Source organism: Rhea americana, unplaced genomic scaffold (genome assembly GCF_003343005.1).
Source record: "Rhea americana isolate MKP2758 unplaced genomic scaffold, rheAme1 scaffold_102, whole genome shotgun sequence".
Taxonomy (NCBI): domain Eukaryota; kingdom Metazoa; phylum Chordata; class Aves; order Rheiformes; family Rheidae; genus Rhea; species Rhea americana.
Genome location: NW_028185062.1, coordinates 1,615,455 through 1,640,115, shown reverse-complemented (window position 1 = coordinate 1,640,115; position 24,661 = coordinate 1,615,455). Strand labels below are relative to the sequence as shown.

General features: G+C 57.1%; 3 protein-coding genes across 5 annotated transcripts in view; 1 reads left to right on the top strand and 2 right to left on the bottom strand.

Annotated features, from left to right (window-relative positions):
- MAPK8IP1 (mitogen-activated protein kinase 8 interacting protein 1) overlaps positions 1 to 14,234 on the top strand; it is a 26,788-nt gene extending 12,554 nt beyond the window's left edge. For all 3 annotated transcript variants that reach the window (XM_085306434.1, XM_085306428.1, XM_085306421.1), the window contains 10 exons: positions 2,912 to 3,145; positions 6,495 to 6,576; positions 6,831 to 7,706; positions 9,428 to 9,503; positions 10,023 to 10,195; positions 10,545 to 10,654; positions 10,827 to 10,946; positions 12,184 to 12,254; positions 12,601 to 12,699; positions 13,170 to 14,234. In XM_085306434.1, coding sequence (XP_085162560.1) covers positions 2,912 to 3,145; positions 6,495 to 6,576; positions 6,831 to 7,706; positions 9,428 to 9,503; positions 10,023 to 10,195; positions 10,545 to 10,654; positions 10,827 to 10,946; positions 12,184 to 12,254; positions 12,601 to 12,699; positions 13,170 to 13,242 — 1,914 coding nt within the window. In that variant the 3' untranslated portion in view covers positions 13,243 to 14,234. The remainder of the gene's footprint in view (positions 1 to 2,911; positions 3,146 to 6,494; positions 6,577 to 6,830; positions 7,707 to 9,427; positions 9,504 to 10,022; positions 10,196 to 10,544; positions 10,655 to 10,826; positions 10,947 to 12,183; positions 12,255 to 12,600; positions 12,700 to 13,169) is intronic.
- A 927-nt stretch (positions 14,235 to 15,161) lies between these two features.
- FREY1 (Frey regulator of sperm-oocyte fusion 1) lies at positions 15,162 to 16,252 on the bottom strand. Its single transcript, XM_085305376.1, has 3 exons — positions 16,185 to 16,252; positions 15,826 to 15,899; positions 15,162 to 15,298 (listed from the first exon to the last, which is right to left on the bottom strand). The coding sequence occupies exons 1-3, from the start codon at positions 16,250 to 16,252 to the stop codon at positions 15,162 to 15,164; spliced, it is 279 nt and encodes a 92-aa protein (XP_085161502.1).
- Positions 16,253 to 18,148: 1,896 nt separating this feature from the next.
- Positions 18,149 to 24,661, bottom strand: part of PEX16 (peroxisomal biogenesis factor 16) — a 14,994-nt gene continuing 8,481 nt past the window's right edge. Inside the window, exons 3-12 of the mRNA XM_085305453.1 lie at positions 24,510 to 24,628; positions 23,885 to 23,961; positions 22,425 to 22,558; positions 22,013 to 22,116; positions 21,541 to 21,621; positions 20,896 to 21,048; positions 20,450 to 20,522; positions 20,014 to 20,133; positions 19,646 to 19,710; positions 18,149 to 18,551 (exon numbers count right to left, since the gene is read on the bottom strand). Of these exons, the coding sequence (XP_085161579.1) occupies positions 18,493 to 18,551; positions 19,646 to 19,710; positions 20,014 to 20,133; positions 20,450 to 20,522; positions 20,896 to 21,048; positions 21,541 to 21,621; positions 22,013 to 22,116; positions 22,425 to 22,558; positions 23,885 to 23,961; positions 24,510 to 24,628 (985 nt within the window). The 3' untranslated portion in view covers positions 18,149 to 18,492. The remainder of the gene's footprint in view (positions 18,552 to 19,645; positions 19,711 to 20,013; positions 20,134 to 20,449; positions 20,523 to 20,895; positions 21,049 to 21,540; positions 21,622 to 22,012; positions 22,117 to 22,424; positions 22,559 to 23,884; positions 23,962 to 24,509; positions 24,629 to 24,661) is intronic.

The following is a 24,661-nucleotide window of genomic DNA, read 5'->3' as shown; positions in this document are numbered from 1 at the left end:
TTTTTTTCTTTGTCATGAGGGGTGGCACTGTGGGGTGGGAGGTGGCCACAACAGGAGCACAACAGCTTCATGGCTGGCCCAGAGACAGCTCCATAGCAGAGGTGTGAGCCTCCCGACGACTTGCGATAGGATCCAGACGAGCATCCTCTGCAAGTCCCACAGCAGGATCGGGGCACTGGTGCTGCTCCCCCACATGCGCTAATCCTGCCTGTGCCCTCCCACAGGCTGAAGGGACTTTGGGAAGTCCTCTCTTCACCCCATCTGTACTGAGACAAGACTGAGTGTACTCAGGCTGTCCTTAGGTTAGATATCCACATAACTTGTTCTTAAAGGCCTCCCTAGGTGCCTGTTCTGGTGGAGTGGTGGTGAAGTATTCTGCTGGTTAGAAAGGCTTTCCAAGGTCCAGCCCCTTCCTCTCTTTGCAAATCACTGCAGGTCCCCCTGAGATGGTAAGGTGAACGATTGCTGCTTGATTTCAAAACCACTTTGGTGTCCTATCAGCAACTGATAAGTACCTATGGTGGTTGTAGTTTCCTCTTAACTCTGGAATTTTGAATGGTGCCTCACTCCCAGAGAGTACTTTTATAAAAATAGATACTGTTTTGCTCTGCTGCATCCTTCTGTGACTTTCCCTCCTCTGTGAGCTTTCAGAGATACTTGCTATGGCTACAGGATTACTCCAGCAGCATCATTAGTAGACTATTTTGAATGTTATCAAGTCAGCTGACTTGAGTACGCCCACCTTGGTTAGATATGATTTATTCAGTTAAATTTTTTCCCCCAGTTCTTTTCCTGTGCTTCAGTTTCCTTGTTAAAATCAGTATGTGATTTGCTACAAGTAATTGATGTGATCTGCCACAATACCTGTTCTTTTTTGTATAAAGACTGAGTTTAAAAGCAAAGCCATTAAACATTTAAAGCCTTGTGAGAGCTCAGACAGTGGTGATATCGTGACTGTAAGAGAGCAGAGGAGACAAACAGCCCCTCAAAGGGGTGCAGGTGCATCCAGCCCTTCACAGGGTGCAGGTGCGTCCAAACTTGGATTTTTGCATTTGGGCTGATTTTCAGTGTTGAGCTGGGTAATGTTCCTCCAGGTGCTTGCCTAGTACCTGCCAGATGCTCAGCAGGGACACTAGGGCACGGTGGTCCCTGGGAGGGCATCCACACCATGTCCATGTTACGCAGAGCCCTGCCACCAGCCTGGCTTTGTAGGCGCTGGTAGCAGTGAGAGCTGTTGGTGTGGGCYCTGAGACCTGCCACTGAGAGGTTGTGGTGGCTGTTTCTTCTCCCGTGGCTCAAGAGGCATCCTCCGTGAGGCTGGAGACACAGACAGCATCAGCTGCAAAAGCTCTTCTCCACCTCTGCCAGCTCACAAGGCTTTACAGTCACCACAAACAGCTGACAGCGCAGAGTTCAACAAGCTAATGCCAAGTCACAGCCTTTATTGCTGGCCACAGCAACCTATGAATCTCTCATGATTACAACGGCTATTTGGGAAGCCCTCAGTAAGGTCATGGGTGACCCCAAACTGGGGGGAGCTGAAAGGCAGCACTGCTGTTCAGAGGGATGGTGGCAGGCTGGAAGCTRACAGGAATTGCATGGAGTTCAACAAGGATAAGTGCAAAGTCCTGTGCCTGGGAAGGGATGTCCACATGCAGCCAGGCAGCTGGGTACAACCCTCTGGGGAGCAGCTCTGCGAGGAGGACTTAGGGTCCTACGTGAATTTGGAGTGCACTCTGTGGTGTTGGAGAACAAATGCATCTCTGTGCCGTGGCAAGAAGGCAGCCTGCAGCCCGAGGGACCTGTGTGCTGCCCTAAGCAGCACTCGTCAGGCTGTGCAGGAGAGCTATTAGGACCCCATGTGCCGGGRGCTGGCACGTGGGATGGACAAGAAATGACTTGTTCAAGAGGAGGAGGCCGAGAGGGATCTCACTGCTGTCCCCAGCCACCTAATGGGCACCACAGAGAAGACAGAGCCTGACGGAGCACTCCCAGGGTGGGCAGGGGAAGGGTGAGGGGCAGCAGGCACAAGTCTCCACGAGGGAAAGTTCAACCCGTATACAGAGAAGAAGGCAGGAGGAAAGCAGCGTAGCACYGGCACAGGTGCCCAAAGAGGCAGAGGGTTCTGCTCCTGGAGTTATTCAGACGTGATCTGCAAGGCCCAAGCTACCTGCTGTGGCTTTGAAGTCAGCTGGGCTCTGAGCAAGGCCTGGACTAAACCTCCAACCTGAATTACTCCACGGTTGTAGGAGTCTATGTAGCTGAGACAGGAACAAAGAAAGGGTTTGAGCTGCATTGGAAGAAAGAAATGGTGTATGCATGTGTTTATTTTGGAGCAAACAGAGAGATTGCATGTGTCTGCATCGCAGATGTAAACCCTGCCCTGAATGAGGTAATACCGATATTCTGGTTCGTTTCTGGCACAGCGCTGCAGACTCAGCCGAGCTCRGCAGCGAGATCCCACCGCTCCGCCGGGGTGGGGTGGCAGACGGGCCTGCAGCCCCGCCGCCCCGCGGGGTTTTAAACCGGGAGCGGGGTGCTGTGAATGGGGGCCGGCTCTCTGAGGCCGGGCTGGGCGGGCGCGGAGCCGGCGCCCCGCTTGGCTGCCTGCCGCCCTCCGGAGCCGGACGAGAGCCCCGCGGCTGCCGTCGCGGCTGCGGCCGCTGAGCAGCGCGACAGAGTGCCGAGGGTGCCGCCGCGTCTCGGGGCGGCGGGGCCGGTGCCGGGGAGGGGGCTCGGCTCGGAGGCGCTTTTCCAGAGCTCGCGGTGATATTCCTGCCCCTTTAAAAGGAAGAGGCAGCCGGGTGCGGATCTGCGGCTGCACCAGCTCCGGCTCCCGCTCCCTCCTCCCGGCGCGCGCGGCTCCGACCTTCCCACCCAGCCTCATGACTGTGTCTGTTAATCCCGGCAGAGCCATGTGAGCCTGCAGGCCCACGCTGTCCGCGCAGCGGGCGGCGGGGAGGCCAGCCGGCTGCAGGCGGAGATGCTCCAGCTCGACCTGATCGATGCCGCCGGCGACACCCCGGCCGAGGAGGAGACAGCGCCCGAGCCGCTCAAAAAGGACCCCCCGCCTGGGACCACGGACGCCTACAGGCCCAAGCGACCCACAACGCTCAACCTCTTCCCGCAGGTGCCTCGGAGCCAGGTGAGGCCGGCCGGGGAGCGGCGGGGCTGGCGCCGGGGGCTGGCGCCGGGGACTGGTGCGGGCGCTGGCGCAGGAGGGGGTTAACCCGTCCGCCGGGGGCGGGCGGAGGACAGGGCTCAGCTGGCGGATGACCGGAGCGGCGTGGGTGCCGTGCCCGGAGAAGCGGGCGCGTGTGCGCGGCGGGCAGGGGCGCGGCGAGGCCGGGCGCCCCCTCCCTGCTCTCCCCCGGCCAGGGTCGAGCCCGCTCCCCCCGGCTCGTGCTCGGAGCAAACCCGCGGGGCTGCCACGCAGGCCGGGGCCAAGGCTGCTGGGCCAGCGTGGGCGCGCGGAGGCGGCCGACTGCGGCACACGGGGCCCGGCGCGGCGCTCGGCGGCGGGGAGCCGGCAGGCCCTGCTCCCGGGCAGCGGCGCCTTGCAGAAGCAGCGCGAGCCTCAGCGCCCCGTGCAAAATGTGAGAGGCGGCATGGCAACGCCCAAAGCGGCGGTGGGGAGGACGAGCGGCATCCGCCGGGAGGCTCGCGCTCAGGCTTCGCGCGGGCCGTCCCCGGGGCGGCCTGCCCTCCGCGGCCGCGGGGCCTTGCCGGCGTCCCCGGACGGGCGGCGCTCCGGCGCCCCGCGCGCTGACCGTCTGAGCGGTGGCAGGGATCCATCCCTTTGCCCCATCTCTCCGCAAACTTTGCACGCCCGTGCAAGGTGCGCGCTACATGCAGGGCTATTTTTGTCGTCTTCCTGCATGCAGCAGCGGCTTCGCTTGCCAAGTGGGAGGATTTTCGTCGTGGTGACGTTCAGCCGAGGAGAAAGAAGCGAGCGGCAGGTGTCCCTGTGGGTGACAGATGGGGAGCAGCCGGAGCTGGGTGTCGCTAGCACGGAGCCGGCAGCTGGTGCCAGCTCTCCACCCGAGGCGGCGGGTGGGAAGAGAAGAAGGGCGAGGGGCCAAGGCCGGTGCCCCGAGGGGCAGCTGGCACCGGGGACAAAGGCAGCGGCGTGGGCGGGCGGCGGGAGCCGGCACGCAGGCACGAAGCATAATGCACAAGGGCGCAGCCGGCAGCCTGGTGCCACCCTGCGCGGGGGCCCCAGGGAGCGGGCGGCACGCGGGAGCCGCGTCCAGCTTGGGGGGGGGCACGGCCGGACACCCGCCGGCAGTCGGTCCGAACCTGTCTCCGGGGGTGGCAGCAGGCCCGGAGCGGTGCTGTGCGGGGCGCTGGCACAGAGGCAGGCCCCGATGTCGGAGAGGCCGGCTGGCCGAGGAGGGGGCGGCGGTGCGTGCAGGGAGCCCAGGCAGGGCCCAGGACCTGGCACGGGCTCAGCACTGTGGCAGGAGAGCGCCAGGATGGAGAAGCCGGGTGCATGCAGCAGGCTGGCAGCTGGCAGGGCTGGCTGCGTGGGGCAGAGCTGGCTGGGGCAGGAGGCATCTGGAAGGAAGGAAATCGCTGCTGGGACCAGCTAGCTGCTTCTTCGGAGACCACATGAACRCCTCTCCGTGCCAGCGGGGCATTACGGACCCCAAAGCGCCCTGGCCCTGCAGGATGTGTGGGCTCTTGCTGCCTGCCACCCCGGCCTGGCTGGCATCCGTGTGGTCTGGCTGGCTCGTGGCACCGCAGGAGCTGCTTCGCACGCAGAGGCCGTCGCTGCGGCGGCTCGCCTGGCCTGCATCCCGGCCCATCGCATCCCCGGGGAAGGCAAGCGGGGACATGCTGTTGTCTGCACTGGCACAGGAGGGGCTCTGGAGGCTCTGCTGGGAGCTCGCCAAAGCCCCTTGGAGGGGGTCTCTCTCCTCCATGCTGCATAGAGGCAGGGAGCTGGCAGCCGTGCTGTGCAGCAATGTGCGACTCAGTGGACGACGCACAGGGCAAGGGCTTGCTTCATGCCCGTGGGGAAGCACGGCAAGAACAGGGCAGCTCCTGAATAGCTGCAGTCTGTGATGAGGCCAGGAGAAAATCTGGAGTCCCAGTGGGGCTTAGTAGGCGAGCGAAAACTAATAGCGTGGAAAATGCCACTGCTATGGCTCAGGGAAAAATACCCAATGCTCCAGCAGGAAGGAGCTTGGGGAATGGGAACCCAGAGAGGAATTTGGTGTCGGGGTGTGGAGGACAGGATGAGAAATGGGGCCAGGGTGAGCAGCAGGAGCTACATGCTCCAGAGCAGGCTGTGGGGAGAGCCTCACTGGAGGGAGTCCGTTCCGGTGGGCKTGGGGCCCAGGGAGGTGCCCTGTCCCACCGCCACAGACGCGAGGCCGCTGRGGTTCCCTGTCTCCAGGTGTGTCYGCGAGACTGAGCACGTATGCCCAGYGTGCACGCACGCACGTACGTGCACACAGAGGCACAGGCACGCACCAGCCRCGCAGATCGGGAGCACCTTTGGGTGCCTTTGCCAGCCCCCCCACACGCACATGCAGCGCTCACGTGAACATCAACGGCACAAGTGACCTGACTCTGTTCCTCCTCTTCTGCTCAACAGGACTGAAGTCTCTTAGTGGACCGTTTATGTATATATGCAAGTATATRTACCCAGAGTATAGATCACTCTAGTACCTGCAGTTAGATGCTCAGTCTGTGCAGCAGCTGGCCCCCGGCTGCCCAACAGCACATCCTCTGACTCTCAGTACTTCCTGCATTTGATAAGGTTGCGTAGTTTTAACGTAGCCAAGGCCAGAAGGATGGGGACGAAGTGTGCCCATATAGCAGGGGCTGTGACTGGGGGCTGTCACGGATGCAGCAGAGGAGCGGTTGGTGGGCGCAGACGGTCGAGGTGCTCCCAGCGGCCCCAGGCTGTACCTAGCCACCGTGCCAGCTCCAGCTGCTGTGCAMCACGTCAAGAGCATCTCAGAGAGATCATCTCTGCCAAACGCATGACCCGTCCTCCAGTGCCGAGCAGCCAAAGARGTGTTGCATCACCCACAGCAAGTCCCTGCTCAAGTGTTCGTTGCCTGGTGGGTTGATGAGAGCAGGGAGGGATTGCAAGCAAGTGGGAAAGTGAGAGTGTGCCCAGGACAGGCTTCAGGCAGCCTTGGGTCTTGGTTTTGGTTGATACCATCCAGCAGTGAGAAGGTATGTGTGGGCTCCTGCAGGGCTGATAAGTGCAGAAACTGAGGCCAGGCTCTCTTCTGGCTGGCCATTGCCCATGCTTCCCCTGCCACCACTCCAACCCTCCCCGCAGTAGTGGTAGCGTGGYGAGGTAGCGGGGCTGGCAGGTGGTCCCAGTGCACCCACGTCCCCTGATGTGCAGCGGCAGTAGGGAGCTGCCATGGGGAGAGCTGGGCCGGGTGCTGTGGGCTCGAGGAGGGACGGGTGCTGTTGTGTCACGTGCTGTTTACTGCTCCGTTACAAGGCAGCTTTGTTCTTCTTCTCAGGACACACTGAATAACAACTCTCTGGGGAAAAAGCACAGTTGGCAAGAGCGAGTGTCCCGGTCGTCATCCCCTCTGAAAACGGGTGAGTTCTTGGGCCGTTGCCCAGGGGCAGCTCCATGCACCCTTTCATGGCTCTGGGAGTAAATCCGCTGCCGGAGCCTGTGGCAAGCGGTGCCAGAGCAGGGGGCTGGGGAGAAGAGCCCACATGGACATGGGACATGTGCCAGCTTGAGCCTGGGGCCTGGCTAGTGCATCCCCCACCAGCTCCTCTAGCCAGGAACGTCCCCTTTCTTGGGGTGCAGTACGAGTGCCAACACTGTTCTCCTTCCCCTCCAGGTGAGCAGACCCCTCCCCATGACCACGTTTGCCTGAGTGATGAGGTCAATCACCAAAACAGCACAACCTCCACCAAAGACCGCGGCACATCCACGGAGAGCCCATGCCGGCGCACAGCAGCAACGCAGATGGCACCGGCCTGCGTCGCCTCATCCCGAGCACCTGAGAAGCACCAGGTGACCAGCCGGCCCCCGCCTCACGGMGCCAGCGTGGTGGTGGTGACAACGAGGGGCCCCGAGGCCCACCGGGACCGCATCCGCTACCAGACGGATGTGAGGCTCGAGGCAACAGAGGAGATCTACCTGACACCCGTGCAGAAGAACTCGGACCCCTTGGAGGCCGAAAAGCCATTTCTGTCCCAGTCCAGCGAGAACCGCATGTCTGTCAGCTCTGATGTTGACACCTCCAGCTATTCAGCTCTTGCAGGGAAAACCAACCCCTCCATCAGCGAGGAGGATGAGGTGCTGGACTATATGTCCTCCCCTGACAAGACAAACCTGCCCAGGACCACCTGTGGTGGGGGGAACGGTGGCTACAGGCCAGGGCACAACCTTCAGAGGGCATCGGTGAGTTCGGACACCAGTGCCCTCTCCTACGACTCGGTCAAGTACACGCTGGTGGTGGAYGAGAATGTGCAGCTGGAGCTGGTCAGCCTCAAACAGTGCTACTCTGGCTACAGTGACGAGAGCGACTCGGCCACTGTCTATGACAACTGTGTCTCCTCACCCTACGAGTCAGCCATCGGCGAGGAGTACGAGGAGGATGCACTGAAACGCGACTCAGTCTGCCTCTCTGAGGACTCCACCCCTGAGGCAGACATCCACTTCTCCAAGAAGTTCCTCAATGTCTTCATGAGCGGCCGGGCACGTTCCTCCAGTGAGTGCTGAGTGGAGGGAGGAGGGTGTTGGTGACTGCGTCCCTAGGCAGCCCGCTTGTCCTTAATGTTAACGTGCCCTGCTCATACCATGCAGCGCGGCTGGCAGGTCCCCATGGTGAGATGGAGAGGCTCCCAGTGGGCACTGGCTCCAACTTTGCTTGCTGCAGCCTGTGACATCTTCCTTTGCAGCCAGGGAGGCGCCTGTGGCCTGCAAAGGCCTTGTGAGCTCCCGGCAGGGATAGCTGGAGACATTTCAAACCGCTTTTTGCCTAGCGTGACGTGGAGCTAAGCCAGCATGGTGCCAGCTGCAGAGGAGGAGGTTCGGTCGTCTCGCAGCGATGCAGCAGCCTGTCTGGAGTGCCCCTCTTTGCCCTGAGGAGCACAGGACTAGCTGGTTGTGCCTGTTCCCAAAGGGCTGAGGGCTGGGGAAAGCAGGGCCATGCTGTGTCAGACAGGGCTGCCCTCAGAGCAAGCTGGAGGCCCAGTCCTGTCACGCTGCTGCTGATGGCTGTCACAGCTGGCAAAAAAAGGTCGTGTTTCCAGCAAGGACTGCTAGGCGCTTCTGTCATGTATGAGCATGTCAGCTCTTGTCATGCCTTCCTTCCTCACTTTTACCACTGCGAGGCTTCATCTCAGCCAAGAACGCTCCTCTGGGGGATCTGGGTCAGGGGCATGCTTACCACTGCATGCTGGGGCTGTCTCAGCCAGACAACTCCTGGGGCTCTCCTCTAGCAGAGCTTCRGCAGTTTGCCCTGTTCTGAAATGCCCTTCCCCCATCCCACCTTCAGCCCTTACCTGAATTGCTCTGGGGCATCTATAGATGTCTCCTAACTRTGTCCTCAGCTGGTGACTGATGTGTGGCTTGAAAGCCCACCAAAGGGGTGGCTTGAAAGCTCCCCTTTTTGCAGGGATCACTGCCAGCCGAGATGCTCTGACTCTCCACTGCCTTTGCCCAGATTCCTACTGCAGCAACTTGCCTGCTGCCAGCTCTGCTCTGCTGGCACAACTCCAGCCGGGCCAGGGACTAGCTGGGACTGTGGGAGCAACTTGGCTGCTGGAGCAGAGATGGGGCAGCTGCCCAGCCTCCCCGCAGCTTGCTCCTACCCAGAGCCCTATAGGGCTGAGCCTACAAGGAAGCCTGAGCTCTAGTGTCTGGGACATGCTCTCCTTGCATGACCTATGTGGATAGCCTGGGGATAATCTTCCTGTAGCCACACAAGCAAGCCCTCAGGTTTTCTTTTCTTTGGACACTTCATACTAAAGCAACGATAGACTCTTGGTCCTCTGGCATAAAAGTATCACCTCCATTGACTGTGCTTTCCCAGTGCGTTAGCAGAGCTGGGGGAATGAGCCCTTGAGACAGAGTTTGTCCAGGAATCGGGGCATAGCAGCTGTGCTGGCCACGGGGAAGCTGGCACTGCACTCTTAGCCATGCCTGACTCCCTGGAGTCCTTCCAGCTCCGTTGCTGTCAGTGCAGGCTCTTATCAGTGTAGCAGGAAAGGGTTTTCTGGCAGAGTGTGTGTCATGCGGGCTCTCTGCCTCTTGGCTGAGGTGTCAGATGGAAAAGCACAGAGCAAAGCTAGTATGCTGTCTGAAAGTGCAGTACAGCCTGCTGGGGAGGCTCCAGTGAGCACCCCAAGGCACCTAGGCATAGAAATGAGTTGAGAGCAGGTCCTGACCCCTCAAAGCTGTAATGCTCCCCTTTGCATTCATTCCCAGGTGCTGAGTCCTTTGGGTTGTTCTCCTGCATGATCAATGGGGAAGAGCAGGAACAGACTCACCGCGCTGTCTTTAGGTGAGTGCAGACACAAGCACTGTCCCAGGACAATTGCTTAGAAAGCCCAGTACTCTCCTCCCACTACGGTGGGGCTAGCCGCCCTTCTAAAGGGAGACCGKCGCCAATCTAAGCCTCTGCTTCCACTGCAGTGCTTCCTAGTATAAGAAGGCTGGAGACCAAATCACTGTCCCTAGTTGGTATCCTTCCCAGCAGAAGCCAGGCACTGGCTAAGCAATGTCCACTCAGGCTGCAGCAGGAGTGAGAGACCTCCAAAGGGACCCAGGACATCTGTGAGGGATAATGAGGGTGATGTGGTAGGGGATTCCCTCATAGTAGGTGCCAGGGTGCTGCCTTTGGACCCTAGACCTGTTCAGATACATTATTCAGAAGTCTGATATCCTTGACTAGTTACATCTGCAAGGAGACTGCCTGCCTCTGTTGGCTGTGAGTTTTTCATTACTCTCCACCTTAGCACTATCAGAGTGAGTAGGCCACCAGAGCTGCTGGCTGGTCAAGCACTAGTAAATCCCTGCCCAGGTTTGTGCCTCGCCATGCGGATGAGCTGGAACTGGAGGTGGATGATCCTTTGCTGGTGGAGGTGCAGGCAGAAGATTATTGGTATGAGGCCTACAACATGCGAACAGGGGACCGGGGCATCTTTCCTGCTTACTATGCTATTGAAGTCACCAAGGACCCAGACCATGTAACAGGTACCAGTCCTCTCTACATACAGCCTGTGGACATCCCCAGWTTCTGGTCTACCTCCTCTCCACTGAATGGAGGCTGGTGGAGAGCTGGGGGGGTAGAAGGATGACTGTGTTGGGCATCAGGCAGGAAATGAAGGGAATCCGGGCAGCTTCTGCTTGTGGTACTGGGCACTTGTACCTGGTGCTGCAAAAAAACTTGTCTGTACAGGGAAATGTGTCCAGGTGGGGGAAAAACAAAAGGGGAGATGTATCTTGCTCCGCACACTTGACCGTCAGAGATGGGCACATGCCCAGGGTATGTGTCGTGTGTGTCTGTTCCTGCATGCTCCCTGCCACATGCTCTGTCTTCCAGCTCTGGCCAAGAGCAGTGACTGGATGGACCAGTTTCGGGTGAAGTTCCTTGGCTCGGTGCAGGTTCCCTATCACAAAGGCAACGACGTGCTGTGCGCAGCCATGCAGAAGGTAGAGTCCCACCACAGGCCGAGCCCTCTAGCAGGGATCCGGAGCAGTCGCTCCTCTTGGTAGCATGAAGGGGCAAGTGGGGAGCAAGCACATAGCCTCTGGGTGAGGGGTGAGCTGTAATTGCATGCTGCCTRTAAGTGCCAGAGCGTTGTCTCTCTGTCTTTCCCCCCAGATTGCCACCACGCGCCGCCTCACTGTGCACTTTAACCCACCCTCCAGCTGTGTCCTGGAGATTAGCGTGCGCGGGGTCAAGATTGCTGTGAAATCTGATGACTCCAAGGAAAACAGCAAGGTAGGGCCACACTCCTTGTGCTCATCATATTCCTTCCCCAGTTGCTCTTCTGAGCTGGCTCTTGTACCCTGTGCTACAGACATGTTCACATATGAAAATCACAGGTTTCAATCCCATATTGTCCTTGCTCAGATGAGAAATGCTGTCTGAGGGGTTGTAGGCCCAGCATCAGGGTCCCCCATGCCTCGCAGGATCCCAAGTTTGGGCCCTACCACAGCTTGATGCCCACCCCAGACCCATGCAGCTGCCAAATGCGTTGCTGTACTGGGATGCTGTGAGCTGAGCTGCACTGATAATCTGTGAGCTGCTCCTAAACCTTTCTGCTGCTATTTTCAGTGGTGTCCTCCAGATCTGCCCTGTAATCTCTTTAGCTGGATACTGTAGGCTGCTGATTAGTGTTCTCTATAAGTAGCCTACCAAGGCACAGCAAGATGCTCTGCAGAAGCAAACGAGGCCTTTACAGCAAGCCATTTGGAAACCTCTTCTCAAGACAGGGATGTAGGAATGGTTCATGGCCGTGGGTACTGTGGCAGAGAGCTGGGCTGGAATTTTTTACGAGTCTTGCCTGTATTTAGAGGATGTCATCAACTYGATTGCTTTTTAAACCTCATTTTTTTATAAATTCTCATTTCTGAGTGGGACCCTTTGAACATGGAGGTTTGAATGACTTAGTTCTTCTAAACTGCCCATTCATCTTTTACCTACTGGTATTTATGAGTATCTTTTAGCAAGCAAAAAGGATTGTGTGCACTAGGCAAACAGCACTGCCTCTAAGCTGGGTACAGCCTGACACATGGCCTCCAGGGAATACTATAGGAGCTGCTGGAGGTAGAGGCAGTGGGGATGGGAGGCAGCAGAGGCTGACTGGTAAATCAGTGTGTGCGGCTACTTGGGGCCGTCCCTGAACGTGACCCTTTTTTTATCTTGGTGCTCTCGCCTCCCTCTTCTTCCGTCCCTCTGCAGARCCTGTCCTCTCAGCAGAGCCCCTCACTCTAGCCCTGTCGGTGATCAGTGTGAGTTGTGCCTCACTAGCCATCCCTTTAGTTTAGGCCTCCATGGGGCAGAAGCATTGGTGCCAGATGGCACAGAGGTGGGCAGCAGCTCAGCAACAGGCCTTGATTCGTTTTGCTGCTAGACCTGAGTACGTATTTTTCAGGGTTCACACTGGTTACCCCGCAGGTGTGGTGGGGCAGCTGTGGGCAGGGTAGCTTTGACAGTCTCTTTTCTTTTCCCCCAGGTAAACAAATGTAGCCATTTTTTCCAGCTGAAGAACATTTCCTTTTGTGGATACCATCCAAAGAACAACAAGTGAGTAGCAAAGAGGTGTGGGCTGCTCTCAGCACCAGCTTCTCAGCATGGAGGCTTTGCATTGCCCTGCAAGAGGAAGGGAAGGGAAAGGAAGGCTTTCCAGCACCTTTCGTGAGAGCTCTCTCTTCCTCTGTAAACCCTGTGCATCACCTTCTTGCAAGGAGCAGCCTGTGGAGGGGGCTCCTTCCCAGCCCCAGGAGCTGATGGCCACTGGATCTGGGGGAAGGGGGGGATGCAGGTCCCAAATTCCTCAGCTGCTGAGTTGCACAAGTGGCCAGGGTAGGTACTGCAGTGCCTGTGCCTGCCCATCTGCCAGTCCAGTCTCACCTTTTCTCTCCTCTCTCAGGTATTTTGGGTTCATTACCAAGCACCCTGCTGACCACAGATTTGCCTGCCACGTCTTTGTCTCGGAGGAGTCCACAAAGCCCCTCGCAGAGTCTGTAGGGTGAGTCTTGGCTGGCTGGGGGGAAGGTGCTCTCTTCTGAAGGGCAGGAGGATTCCTCCCAAAGGTCCCTGAATTAGGGTCCTAGGCTGGGTTCGGCCATCTCCCCATATGTGTGGGGCTCTAACCTCGCTCCAAGCTGGCACCACTTCCCTGAAGCGAGGCTGACAGGGCTACAGGCAGGATATTCCTGACAGCACTGGAACAAGTCCCAGTGCAAAGATTTGCTGGCAGATGGTTGCAAAAGATGCGCTGTGCAGAGGATCAGAGCAGGAATGGAGATCCTTTTGCTCCAGTGATGCCTCTGGATGCTAATGTGTGAGGGTTCGAGGACTCAAGCAGGGGGTTACCTGCTCCAAACTCAGAGCTAGGTAGTGAGCAAGAGCAGGAAGGCAAGCTGTAGCAGTGGAAATAGGCTCTGTTGATGCCCCAAGGGGAGAGTGCTGCTCAGCTTTGCTCATGCTGTGTTACAGGAGGGCTTTCCAGCAATTCTACAAGGAGTATGTGGAGTACACATGCCCCACAGAGGACATCTACCTGGAGTAGGGGCTGGCACAGGCACCTCTTGTACAGCCAGGGCTGCAAACTCGCCCCTTCCCCGTCGTGCATGGACAAGAGCTGCTTTGAGACTGGAAGAGGAGTGGGCTCTGGGAACAGCTCCCCAGAAGCACAGAGCACTGCCCCTTTTCATGACTCCCCTTCCTCGGGCTGGGATGGACGGGAGGGGGGAGGGCTGGACAAATTGCGTTTATTGTACAAAATATTCTTAGTTTATTCTATTGGAGAAGCACCCACAGGGTACCCTGCCTGTGAGCACTGGAGGGGTGGGCAGCAGCATGCTCAAACCCTTTCCTGGTACAGGCTGGGGTGACAGCATCTCCCCCTTGTGACCATGGCCCAGCTTCCCGTCACATCCGTCTGGAGTGACTTTTAATGCAGTGGCAGAGTTGGACTCTGGCAGTATGAAGACACAGCAGCTACAGCAAACAAGAATCACCTAGTGGCTCCTGTCTAGGAGGTGGGCTCACTCCCCCATGGGACATCACCTCCAAGCCAAGCCCTGGGGACAAGGCTGCTGGGCAGAGCTGACAGAGGGAGTCCTGGTATCTCCTCTTGTGGAAGGGTACATGAGAAGGGATGAGCTGAGACAGCTCACCCCTGCCTCTGCATCCATCCCCACACCTCCCGYCTTGTAACTGTGCCCTGAGGAGGGAACGTTTTCCCCTTGGATCTCTCTGCAGTAACTACAACAAGGGGAGAGGAATCAATTCTCTGCCCCTTTCTCCCTCTCTCCCCTCCAGCTGCAGGCTGTGGAGGCAGGGGCAGGGCTGAGCCACCCCACCAAGGTGGGCCTGAGCCCCTGGTGCGGAAGGGAGTGCCTCTCCAGAGGTGGAGCAGGGAAGGGCTAAAGCCTGCAGGGAGCCATGCAAATCTCCAGGGAGACAGAAMGGCTCTCCTGGTCTCTGCAGCCAGCGGTCTCTGTGCTTCAGCTGGATCTGCTGTGATGGCAACAACTATTAAATATGATGGTTCATGGAGCAGTGCTGCTGTGCTGTTTATGTCCTACAGCAGTGGGATTGGCTCATTCCCTCTCTCGGGACCTCAGTAGGCTCTGGCACTTCTTGGGTTTGGGCTGAGAGACCCTCTTCAGTCCCTGAATCTAGGAGATCATCATAAAATTGTGGCGTAACTTAAGTCAGAAGAGACCTCTGGAGGTCCTCAAAGCAGGGCCAAGTGCAAAGTTATAGCAGGGTGCTCAAGCCCTTATTCAGCCAAGTTTTAAGTTGCCAAGGCTGGGGAGCCAACATCTTCTCTGGACCAGTGTTCCAATGCTTAACTGTGATCATAGCAAATATTTTTTTTCCATATATCTAACCAGAGCTGCCACTGTTGCAACATATGGTCCTTGTCTCTTGCCCTTTCTCTGTGCACTGCCAAGAAGAGGCTGGCTCTGTCCTCGCTATACCTGCTATTAGGTAGATGACGACAGCAATATATCCCCTCTTCGCCTTCCCTCCTTAAGGCTGAGCAAACCCAGCTCTCCTCACGTACTCYATCCCCCTAATGAGCCCCATGACCCTCCACTGGTCTTGCTCCAGCTAGTCAGTGTTTTCTGGTCCCAAACTGGACCCCGTGGTCCAAGCACAGACTCACAACAGCCATATAAAAGGGMGCAATCACTTCCCTTGATGTGCTGGGTGTGTTTTTACTCTCACAGCCCAGTACGCTGGCAGTGCTCGCCGCCGCGAGCTCACTGCTGGCTCCGGTTCAAGGTGAGGGCTGCTTTTTCCGCTGCATCGCTCCCTCCCCAGTGCCTGCGCYGGGGCTCGGAGGAGCATACCCTGCCCCTTCAGCCCACGCTTATCCGTGCGCCCTGCTGCCGCGCAGCACGGCGTTGCAGAGCACAGGGCAGGCGGAGCGGGGGTCTGCAGGCCCTGGCGGCGGGGGCACCCGCGCGTGCTGGCTCACAGATGGTCATCATAGTAGTACTCCGACACGTCGAGCTCATCGCGCTTGCTTTTGCCAGCACTGCGCAGGCCGGCCGGCTGCGCGCGCGTTGCCYGGGTCCTGAAGCGAGGGTGCTTCGGTTCAATGCCGTAATCTGCGGGGAGACGGCAGGGTGAGGGGGGAGGCGGGGAGAGGAGCGCCGGCTGAGCCCCGCTGGGCCCGGCGGCTGGGCATYGCCCTGCCTCCCCGGCGGCTGCAGCTCGCAGCCCAGGGAGCAGCCAGGCTCGTCCTGCCCGCGTCCCCCCCGGGAGACGGTAGGCTGCCGCGGCGCCAGCGAGGGCCAGCCGAGCTGCCTCTCCTCCGTCACCTCCCCCGCAGCAGGGTCTGCTGGCAGGCCAGGCTGGTGCGGGGGGACGCGGCGGCTGGGGACTTGCAGAAGAGCTSGGCCAGCTGCCTCTGCTGAAAGCGGGCTCGGGCAGCGCTCCTGGCTGCGCTGGGCACCAGCGACGGACCCGGTCCCGGACCACAACGAGAGGCTGCTCTCACGGCCCCTCCGTCAGCCAATGGATGCCGAGGAACAAGCCGTGGTCGGCAGGTCTGCGTGGAGCCGGCTCCGCCAGCTCCGTCCCCGTGCCGCGGGGGGCCCCGAGCACACAGCCGGGGGCAAGGAGAGAGCCGTACCATCCACCAGGCCAAAGTGCGGCTGCGGGAGCTCCAGCGGGGCAGAGAAATCCTCAGGGACCGAGTAGTCGACCCTGCAGAGGAAACCCAGAGGCAGGGGTGAGCTGAGGCCCCCCCGGTGCTCGCCTGGGGTGCCCCACAGCCAGGCTGCCACCATTAGCTCCCRCGCCTCGCTCGTCCCCAGCGCCCCTCACCGCCGCTCCGGCCCCGCCGGTCCCCGGAGGTGCCCAGCTTGCTGCAAGGGGCTGGGGAGGAAAGGCTGCTCGTGAGCTACAGACAGGCGAAGGGACAGCCCCGGGGGCGACACGGCCAGGGCGAGGAGGCGGAGGGAGGCGCAGGGACCACGGAAGCGCCCTCACCTCTGGCGCAGGGGCCGTGGGAGCGCGGCTCCCAGCAGCACGGCGAGCAGCAGGAGCCAGCGCCCCATGGGGCTCGGCAGCAGCCTCGGGGCCCCGTGCGCGAACGGGTGAGCTCGGCCCCGGCGCCCGCGGGCCGCCCCGACCGTCGCTCGCCACAGCCACCTCACAGAGGGAGCCACCACCTCGGGGGCCTGGGGACACGCGCCAGCGCAGGCACCTCCCCGCGCCTCCAGCCCGCCGCGGCGGGGAAGAAGCAGGCCTCTGCCCGGGTCTGCTGGCTGCCTCCTCCTTGCCCTGCTTCATGGGGCCTCACCTGCTCACGGCTGCCCASAGCCATCCCCAGGAGGAAACCTGGGGCTGGTGGGAGACCCCCCCCCATTCCTTGGCYGTGGGAAGGGCCTATAGCACCCGGCAGCGGCACCAGTCCACCAGGGACATTCGCCAGCCGGGTCTGCTGTGTCAGGCATCAGGTGACTTGCAGCTGAAGCGGCTGTTGGCCTCGCTGGTAGAAAATTTCCAGTCCTTGGCTGCTTTCCACACACTGCCTGCCTCGAGCAACAGCTCGACTACATCCTTCTGTTTCAGCTCTGAGGGCTGCTCCTCGCTGAGCCGGGCTTCGGGAGCCAGCTCAGCCCACGGCCTCTGCAGCCTCCTCTCCCCTGAGGCACAGCATGGCACGAGCATGGCATGGAGCTGCATGGACCATGCTGGCTGCTCACAGCCCTCCCCCTACTAGCACACATCCCTTCAGTGTGCGTCTCCTGGCAGCACCACGGCCACTTCCCTGCTCCCCACCAACACCCTGCACCTCCCTCTCAAGCCTTCTGAAAGCAAACCCCTTTATCTCTGCAGCTTCTTCTCCCCCCATTAACCCACACTTTCCAGGCTTTACAACCTTCAGCATCTTCCTCTTTTTTAAAAAGCCTGGGGGTGGAATGGAGCACTCTCCAGCTTGCCACTCTTCCGGGATAACTGCTGCGTTACAGGACATCACTGCCAGTTGAAGTATCACAGACCCCATGCAACGCCAAACCCCTGGGATTCCCCCCACAGCTGCCGAGGTCTCTTGGCCCCTGGGGCAGGGGCAGSTGTACCCTGCCTATTTCAGATGTTGAGACAAGGCGGCTGTGATCCCTGCAGCCTGAGTGTCTTACCGATGGCTCAGAAAGAAGCGTTACTGTCACCCACTTGAAGTCAACTTGTGTTCAGACATAGCAGGCACGGCTGGCAGCAAGCTTCCAGCTCATTAGCCCCACAATAGTGTGAACAGTGTTGGTGGTGGGCAGGCTGCTTGCGGGACTGACTAGTGCTACAGGAGCGTCCACAGCAACAGACTGGACAAACTGATGTCTCAGCTGTCCCTCAATAGCAGGGCAGACAGTCTATCTCTTCTATAGCTGTCTAGACCTCAGCTGGACTCTTTATTAAGCGCTGYACAGCAATATCTGCTCTTCATTTCTCTTCTTCTCTACTGTAGGCCAAACCCCTGAGCACTGGCTAGCAGCCACTCTGTAAACACTTCTAGCACACACTTAAGCAAAACATCCTACGCACCATGGCACTATGTACCCACAGGAGAGCCCCAGGAAACTGCAGACTGAACCAGACATCAGGAGTTGGAGATGCTATACACTCACCAGCTGAGCAACATGTGAGGCCCTGCCCCTCAAGGCCAGAGAGGGAGGTCTTTAAGGAACAATATAATTACAGACAGCAGCTCCCAGGGTAGACAATTACAGAAGCTGTTCTTGCTGATCAAGAGACTTGCTGGCACCCAGTAGCAGAAGAGACAAGGATATCCCTTGCAGGCACGAGAAGAGACCTTAGGAAGGTGAGGTCTTTCAGCTCAGTTCTTTCAGCTCAGTCAGTTTATTTGACAAACCCTCTCCAAGCAGATTGACCAGGCACAGCCAACACAAGCAGGCTGCAGGTCCATCCTAGGCACAACGAGGCAGGAGACAATATTCTCCGAAAAACACGGTGCTGCCTAGCTTTATTACAGTGCAGCCATACAAAAGGAGAAAAATCAAGTGCTTAAAAAAAGGGGGTTGTCCCACCACCATCACTGCAGCCACAGCACTGTCCATGGAAAGAAGTGGCCAGGATCTCTCTGCACATGTAGTGTCCATCATTCACAGCTAGATCTGTTAAAAAATTACATACACTCCCCCTCTCCACCCTGCAAAATGGGAGCTTCTCATTGATGGTTTAACTGAAAATTAGACAAGATCAACACTCTTTCCCCAGCCTGCTTATTCTCCTTAGAGATGTCCAGCCATGATCTTCACAAAAAAGGGTCATCTTCTCATCAGCCCCAATTATAGAAGTAGATTTTCTGCCAAGCAGGCAAGTAATCCATCAGTGGCCCTGAAACAAGAGAACAGAGGGACTGGGCAAGTGGAAAGGCAAGAATCTAAGCTGTATCTACATGGGGTAGATTCCTTCTTGCCATTATGATGCACATCAACCCAACTCCCCCATTATACTGAGGAAAACCCAAGAATAAAATGGCTATTTTCACCAGGATGGGAGACAACTTCAGGATGTGCCACTAGAGATTAGATCAGGAAAATGTAGGGCACAAAGTAATCATGAGACACCATCTCCTCAGCATTGACCTTGTCTAAGCTCCAGTGGAGAGGGTGTTCTCTGATGTGCAAGGGAAAAAAAAATGCATACAGCGAGACAGGACACAGCTGTAGCACAGGAAAGAGGAAGACAACTCAGCAGTAAGGAGCAGGTGCAGATACAGAAGTAACTGCAGCATAGCAAAGATGCCTGTGATAGCACACACAAAGCCTCTCTGAAACCAGCAACAGCAGAAAGGGGTTCCTGATCTAGCCAGCTTTGTGACTTCCCCATAGAAAGGGCCAGTCCCTTAATGCCTTATCACTGCCATGAACCACTCCAGGAAAGGCTTCACATCAGCTGTTAAGAGGGGGAAGTGAAATTCTAGTCCATGGCAAGGGGATCCATTCAGGTGAGGGATCTGGGAAAGACTTGGCTCAGCCCTTCGATTTACAAACAGCTCCTACCTAGGCCAATACCTCTCGGCCACTGTCAATCCTTCGAGCCTGCACTGCAGATTCAGGATCAAGGAAAGGAGTTCAAAACTAGAGGTTATAAGGCAAGGCTCTGGCACTCTGGTCAAGATGGAGAAAGTGAGCCCAGGAGATCAAGCCTAAGTGGCAGAGACAGAGCTTTGCAATCTATGAGGGTATCTGGAGGTCTGCTGCTGTGGTTGAGTGCAGTTGCCTAATAGCTGGGAAGCAATTAATCCCTTTCTGTTCCAGTTTAAGCCAACACAGCATTAATACGAGGTACACTGCTGCTAACCATCCAGGGACCTCCTTGTCCCTTTCACAGGTCAGAGACTGATGGACAACAGCTCTGCCCAACTCCCCCAATTGTTTTCTATCCAGGAGAAAGAGGGTCTCTTCTCAGCAAGAAGGCCCACTTACGTGTGACAAAGCCAAGTCCAGGCACATAATCAGCCAGCAAGCGCAGAAGGAAGAGGATCCTGCCCCTAAGAAAGGAGAAAGTATGAATGAGTCCAGTGAGACATTCCCTGACCCAGCTATTTAATGCACTAACAAAAGCAGCTTCATTTTATTTTTGTGAAGCTGATTTGTTTTGCTTGCATCTTTGGCTGTCCTCCACTCAAAACTGCAAGATCATGAGTCTTTARTCTTCAGTTTAACCCAAGCCTGCTCTATCACCCTTGCTCATATTAACTTGGTCCCAGGCACCCAGACATCTTCAAATTTGCCCACCCAGTCCACCTGTGTAAAGCGAATTTTTCAGCAAAAGCCCATCAGGGGCCCCTTACTCTGAATATCGGTCATAGAAAGGAGATCTCAGCAGGTAGTACAGCAGTAGGATGGTTCGTCGCCTTAGCTCTGCACGTTCTCGCCTGTTCAGGTCTTTCAGATCACTCAGCAGGCTCAGACTGGAAGAAGGGCAGAGAGCTAACTCATGGCAACAGCAGCCAACAGGGAAAGGAAAGTAGGCCTCTAAATACCCTCCACTCTAAGCTCCATGCTGAGCAGACTACTCCAGCTTTTTCAGATGAGTAGTATAGAGCAGAGAACCATAAGAAGTGCTGCAGAGGATATCTAAATGTTCGAATCAAACAGCTAGAAAACAGACCCAGCCTCAGCGCATAATTTTGTCAGAAGGGCTTGCCCTGGGTGGGGAAGCAGGGGAAAATACGATAGTCAGACACYCCCAACCCCAAAACACTCCCAAAAGAACCTCAGACTGACCTTGAGATGTCCAGGATTGCTGAGAGGAGCCAGGGTTTCCATGATCTCTGGCCCCAAACTCCTAAACTCAGTACTAGGAACAGATAGTCAAGGAACGGAAAGAACTAAACAAACCCAACAAAAGGTAAATGGACAAGTGATCCTCTGGGTGTCACCAGACTCTACAGAGCCCAAGAGAATACACTCCAAGGCAATGCCACAGGGCTCCCAAGAAGGAGCTGGAGGACTTGCGCCCACTCCTTAAGTGGCTGATGCTGGCTGCCAAGGTAAGGGGTGCGGGAGGAGTCCCAAAGCTCTTGCATAAGCAGAGCAGCGCTAATGCTTGCACAGCGGAGAGGAGCACGGTGCTGCACCCCTGTACACTTGGGCTCGGTGGCTGAGCCCGCAGCACCCTCTGCTGGCACGCGGGGAACAGTGCGTGCCCTAACACAGCCAGGGCAGGATACAGTGGAGCAGAGGGCGGGTAATGTAGACAGATTCTGCGATGGTTTCTTGGAGGCCCARAGGGGTGGGAGGCTGGTTCATCTCCTCTGCTCTTCGGTTCTGGGTCTCCTCCCTCTGCTGGGGGGACCCCCAGTGCCTGGACTGGAGGGACGGGGCTGAAACAGGCAGATCAGGTCATTAACACAAATAGTACCTTTCTACAACATTCCCCTTACCACCAGCCCACTGCTTTCTGCACTGTGAAGGAGTGAAACAGGAGAGCTCAAAGAGCTGGGGATACAGCAAGGTTGTGGATGCACCTCCTCGTAACTGTGTTCCCCAAGCTACTGCAGCTGACCAACACACTCGGAATCTGCCTCCAGAAGGGACAGAGTAGGGAGAGATGCTCTCAGGATCCATGTTCCTCAAAGCATAGCCACACTGATGACTTGTGCACAGGCCACAGGCCAAGCCAGTTCTGAGCGCTGAACAGTGTGCATGGATCCACTGATACCCCCTCGATGCAGCACTCAGTGACAGGCTGGATATGTTCCCACACASGCTGATCAGGTTCTGCTCTTTATTGCCCACACCCAGACCACATATAAAGGGCATAGAGAAGAAACAGCTCAGACAAGAAAACAGCCTCAACTGGCACAGCTACTTACTGCTCTGAAGAGACCGCACAACACGGCTAGAACGCCTGCCAACATAGGTCTGATCCTTCCCTGAGGAACTGCCTTCCATGTCTGCAGGAGAAAACAGCCACAGGGATCAGACTTCAGAGGATCACATCTTACCTTGGAACTGGCAGCACCCTTCTCTACATCACCAGCTAGAGCCCTCCTCCACTACAACAGCACTCATTCCAGCTCTCTCTTCTCAGAGAGAGACAAGCTTGATTGGACTGAATGCTTGATATAGAGCAAACTGGGTTGTCCTGAAGGGGCTAGCGTTAAGCAGTGCTGTCAGAGGTAAATCCTTACRATGTTGCCCAGGCCTAGGAGCTCAGACACAACACAACTCAGCTTGGCACACTGAACTCTTACAGCTCCCCGTGCTGCCCCAGCCACCGCTCTGATGAGGAAATCCTAGCAGGATAAACAGGGCGCCAAGCCAATGCTAGCACAGCGGGCTCACCTTGGGGGTGGAGAGGCTGCTGTTCCCTGYTCAACGGCACAATGGGAGGAGATGTCTGGATGCCAGCTTTGTACCACAGCAACAGCAGGAGACGCAGGATGGCTCTGTGGGCAGACACGCAGGGAAGCCTTCAGTACCAGGCTACAGAGCTCTGTTCCTGCTGCACTCACAAGGTGACTCCCCCAGAGGAGGGAAACATTCATATCTGCTCAGAGCAACCACTGGCAAGGTGAGAGGAGCAAACGCCCCTCYCATGGCACAGTATCCAGCGTACCGCGGGACTCCAGCTCCCCCAGCCTCAGGGATGGGCTTCTCAGCCCTRCTTGGGCTTTCACCTGGGATCCTGCCAAGCCCTTTCCAGATCCCTTTTTCAAGCTCATGCAGCCCCTTCCCCTCCGTCTGCAGCACTTACTTAGCCAGCTGGATGAGGACAATGATGGTCCATCGGCCCATCTCCCCCCACACCCTGGCTGTCCCCATCTCCGCAAAGACCTCCACACATTCTAGCACGCTCAGCCAGGTCAGCAGCTTCTGCTGGGGCAGTGACTGCAAAACACAGAGGGGGAGGAAGGGGGAGAGGAAGCAAGTTCTGTTTGAGTTAAGAGGGGTAGAAACCAGCCCAATTCGGTGGGACTCTCAGAACTAAACACCAGATGGCTTTGGAAACCACAGAGTGGGAGACAGAAGTGGTGCCTCTTCTGGGGTCACAGTCTACAAGCAATCCCACTACCTCCAAGCAGTGCAGACCCAGAAATCCCAACATTATCCAGAACTGCTACCCTARAAATGCAGCATGTCACAGCTGCCTGCTGGATTGCTCGAGCTAAAACAGCATCACAGTCTCCTGGGTTGCGGTACAGTGCCTGAACTCCAACGCAAAACTCTTGGACCTTCTGTCCTGCTGATCCTCCTCTCTGGTTAGAGGTGATGAGGGAGTACTCTTGAAGTACAGGGAAGGGACCCAGAGTTTACAGTCACGCTAGAGTGACAGCCTGCTAAATACAAGGTCTGTATCCCAAGCATCAACCCCAAGAGAGCAGGCTCTTCCAGGCTGGRCCCATGCTCCCCAGAGGAGAACTTGCTGATGCTGTCAGCCACAGGATTTAACCAGTATTACTTGAAAAGCATAAATTAAGAAGACACCCACTGAAAGTCATTTCACCTCATGTTCAGTCTGTAACAGCCGTGGAAGCAAGCCTTCTGCATTTTCGTTTGCTACATACTTGATGCTCCGGTTGCCTACCTGGGCTGACACGAAGCCTACCACACCCAAACCCACAGGACAGGCAGGCTTGCTGCAAGAGAGGCCTCCTCAAAAAACTCTCCTCCTCTTTCTCCAAAGGGTCTAACAAGTGTTGAAAGAAAGTCTGGGGCTCTTACAAAACAGAAGCAATCAGGTGCTCATATAAATGTCTGTTTTACTCAATATCCTAGGCAGAATGATGCAAATGGACTCTACCAGACTGTATCAGAGCTTCAGTGCTCCACAACCACAGCTCAGGAAACAGTAATATTCCTTTGGTCATATCTGCGTATCACATCCTAAACTTCCCCAAAACAAAGTGAATCAGAAAGAAAAAAAACACAGTCGCAAAACAACAAAAAACAAGAGCAGCAGAGCTCCTGGCACAAGTCAGCACCTGATCTCTATGGTCCAGGGAGCACTCTGGCCACTCCTTCAAGCCAAGAGCTATGGGACATGATTGCTGTTTACCATGCATTCAGAGAGTGCCTGAGGCCTCTACAAACTCGATACTAAAGAGACACCACAGTAAAGCCCTGGTAATTTCTACAGATGCTCCCCGAAAACATAACTTCTGCAAGGAAAAAACACATATTCCAAAACCTTCCTCCCACACACTCCAGCCTTACCACAGGCAGGGTCCGCTGTAGCTCCTTTCGGAGGATCCAGTCATTTAGTAACACCAGAAGGTTGGAGGCAGAGTACACTAGAAAAGGAAGAGAATGGGAACAAAGTGATCATGGGATGCCTGGAAATCAAAACAGGATACAGACATCCTTCTGCCAAGAGGTGAGGAGCAAGGTGTGCAGATTGCTCCTTAGCTGGCAGGAAGCACAACCGGGAGCAATGTGAAGAGAACAACAGGTTCTGGGAGAAGTACATGTTCCAGGAACATTTCCTCACACAGAACTGTGCAAAGGCTGAATTATGAAACTGTCAATGCAAATCCAGCGGCAAGCACCAGCCATTACTATCGGGGGGAATAAGAAATGCCAGCAGAACCGAGACAGCAGCAGCAAAGGAACACGCTTTCTTCCCCGCGCAGGGACAACCCCACCAACCCCCCACAGGAGCGAGGCCTGCGGCTGCACAGCTCGGCGGGAGCCGCGCTGCCCCCGCGGCGGAGCAGCAGCGCTCTGCTCCGAGCCCCGGCCTCTCTCCTCACACACACACGCACGCACACGCACGCACGCACACACACGCGCACCCCCGCCGGCCCCTCCGCACACGCAGCCTCCCCGGCCGCCCACGTACCGAGCTCCGACAGCGCATACGAGTCCGAGAAGCGACCTGCGAAGGAAGCAGAGCAGCTAGCGGGCAGCGCCGCGCAGCCCCCGGGGAGCCGCGCAGGGGCCGCCGGCGCCGGCCGGGCCCTGCCCCGAGCGGCCGTTAACGGGCGCCCGCGC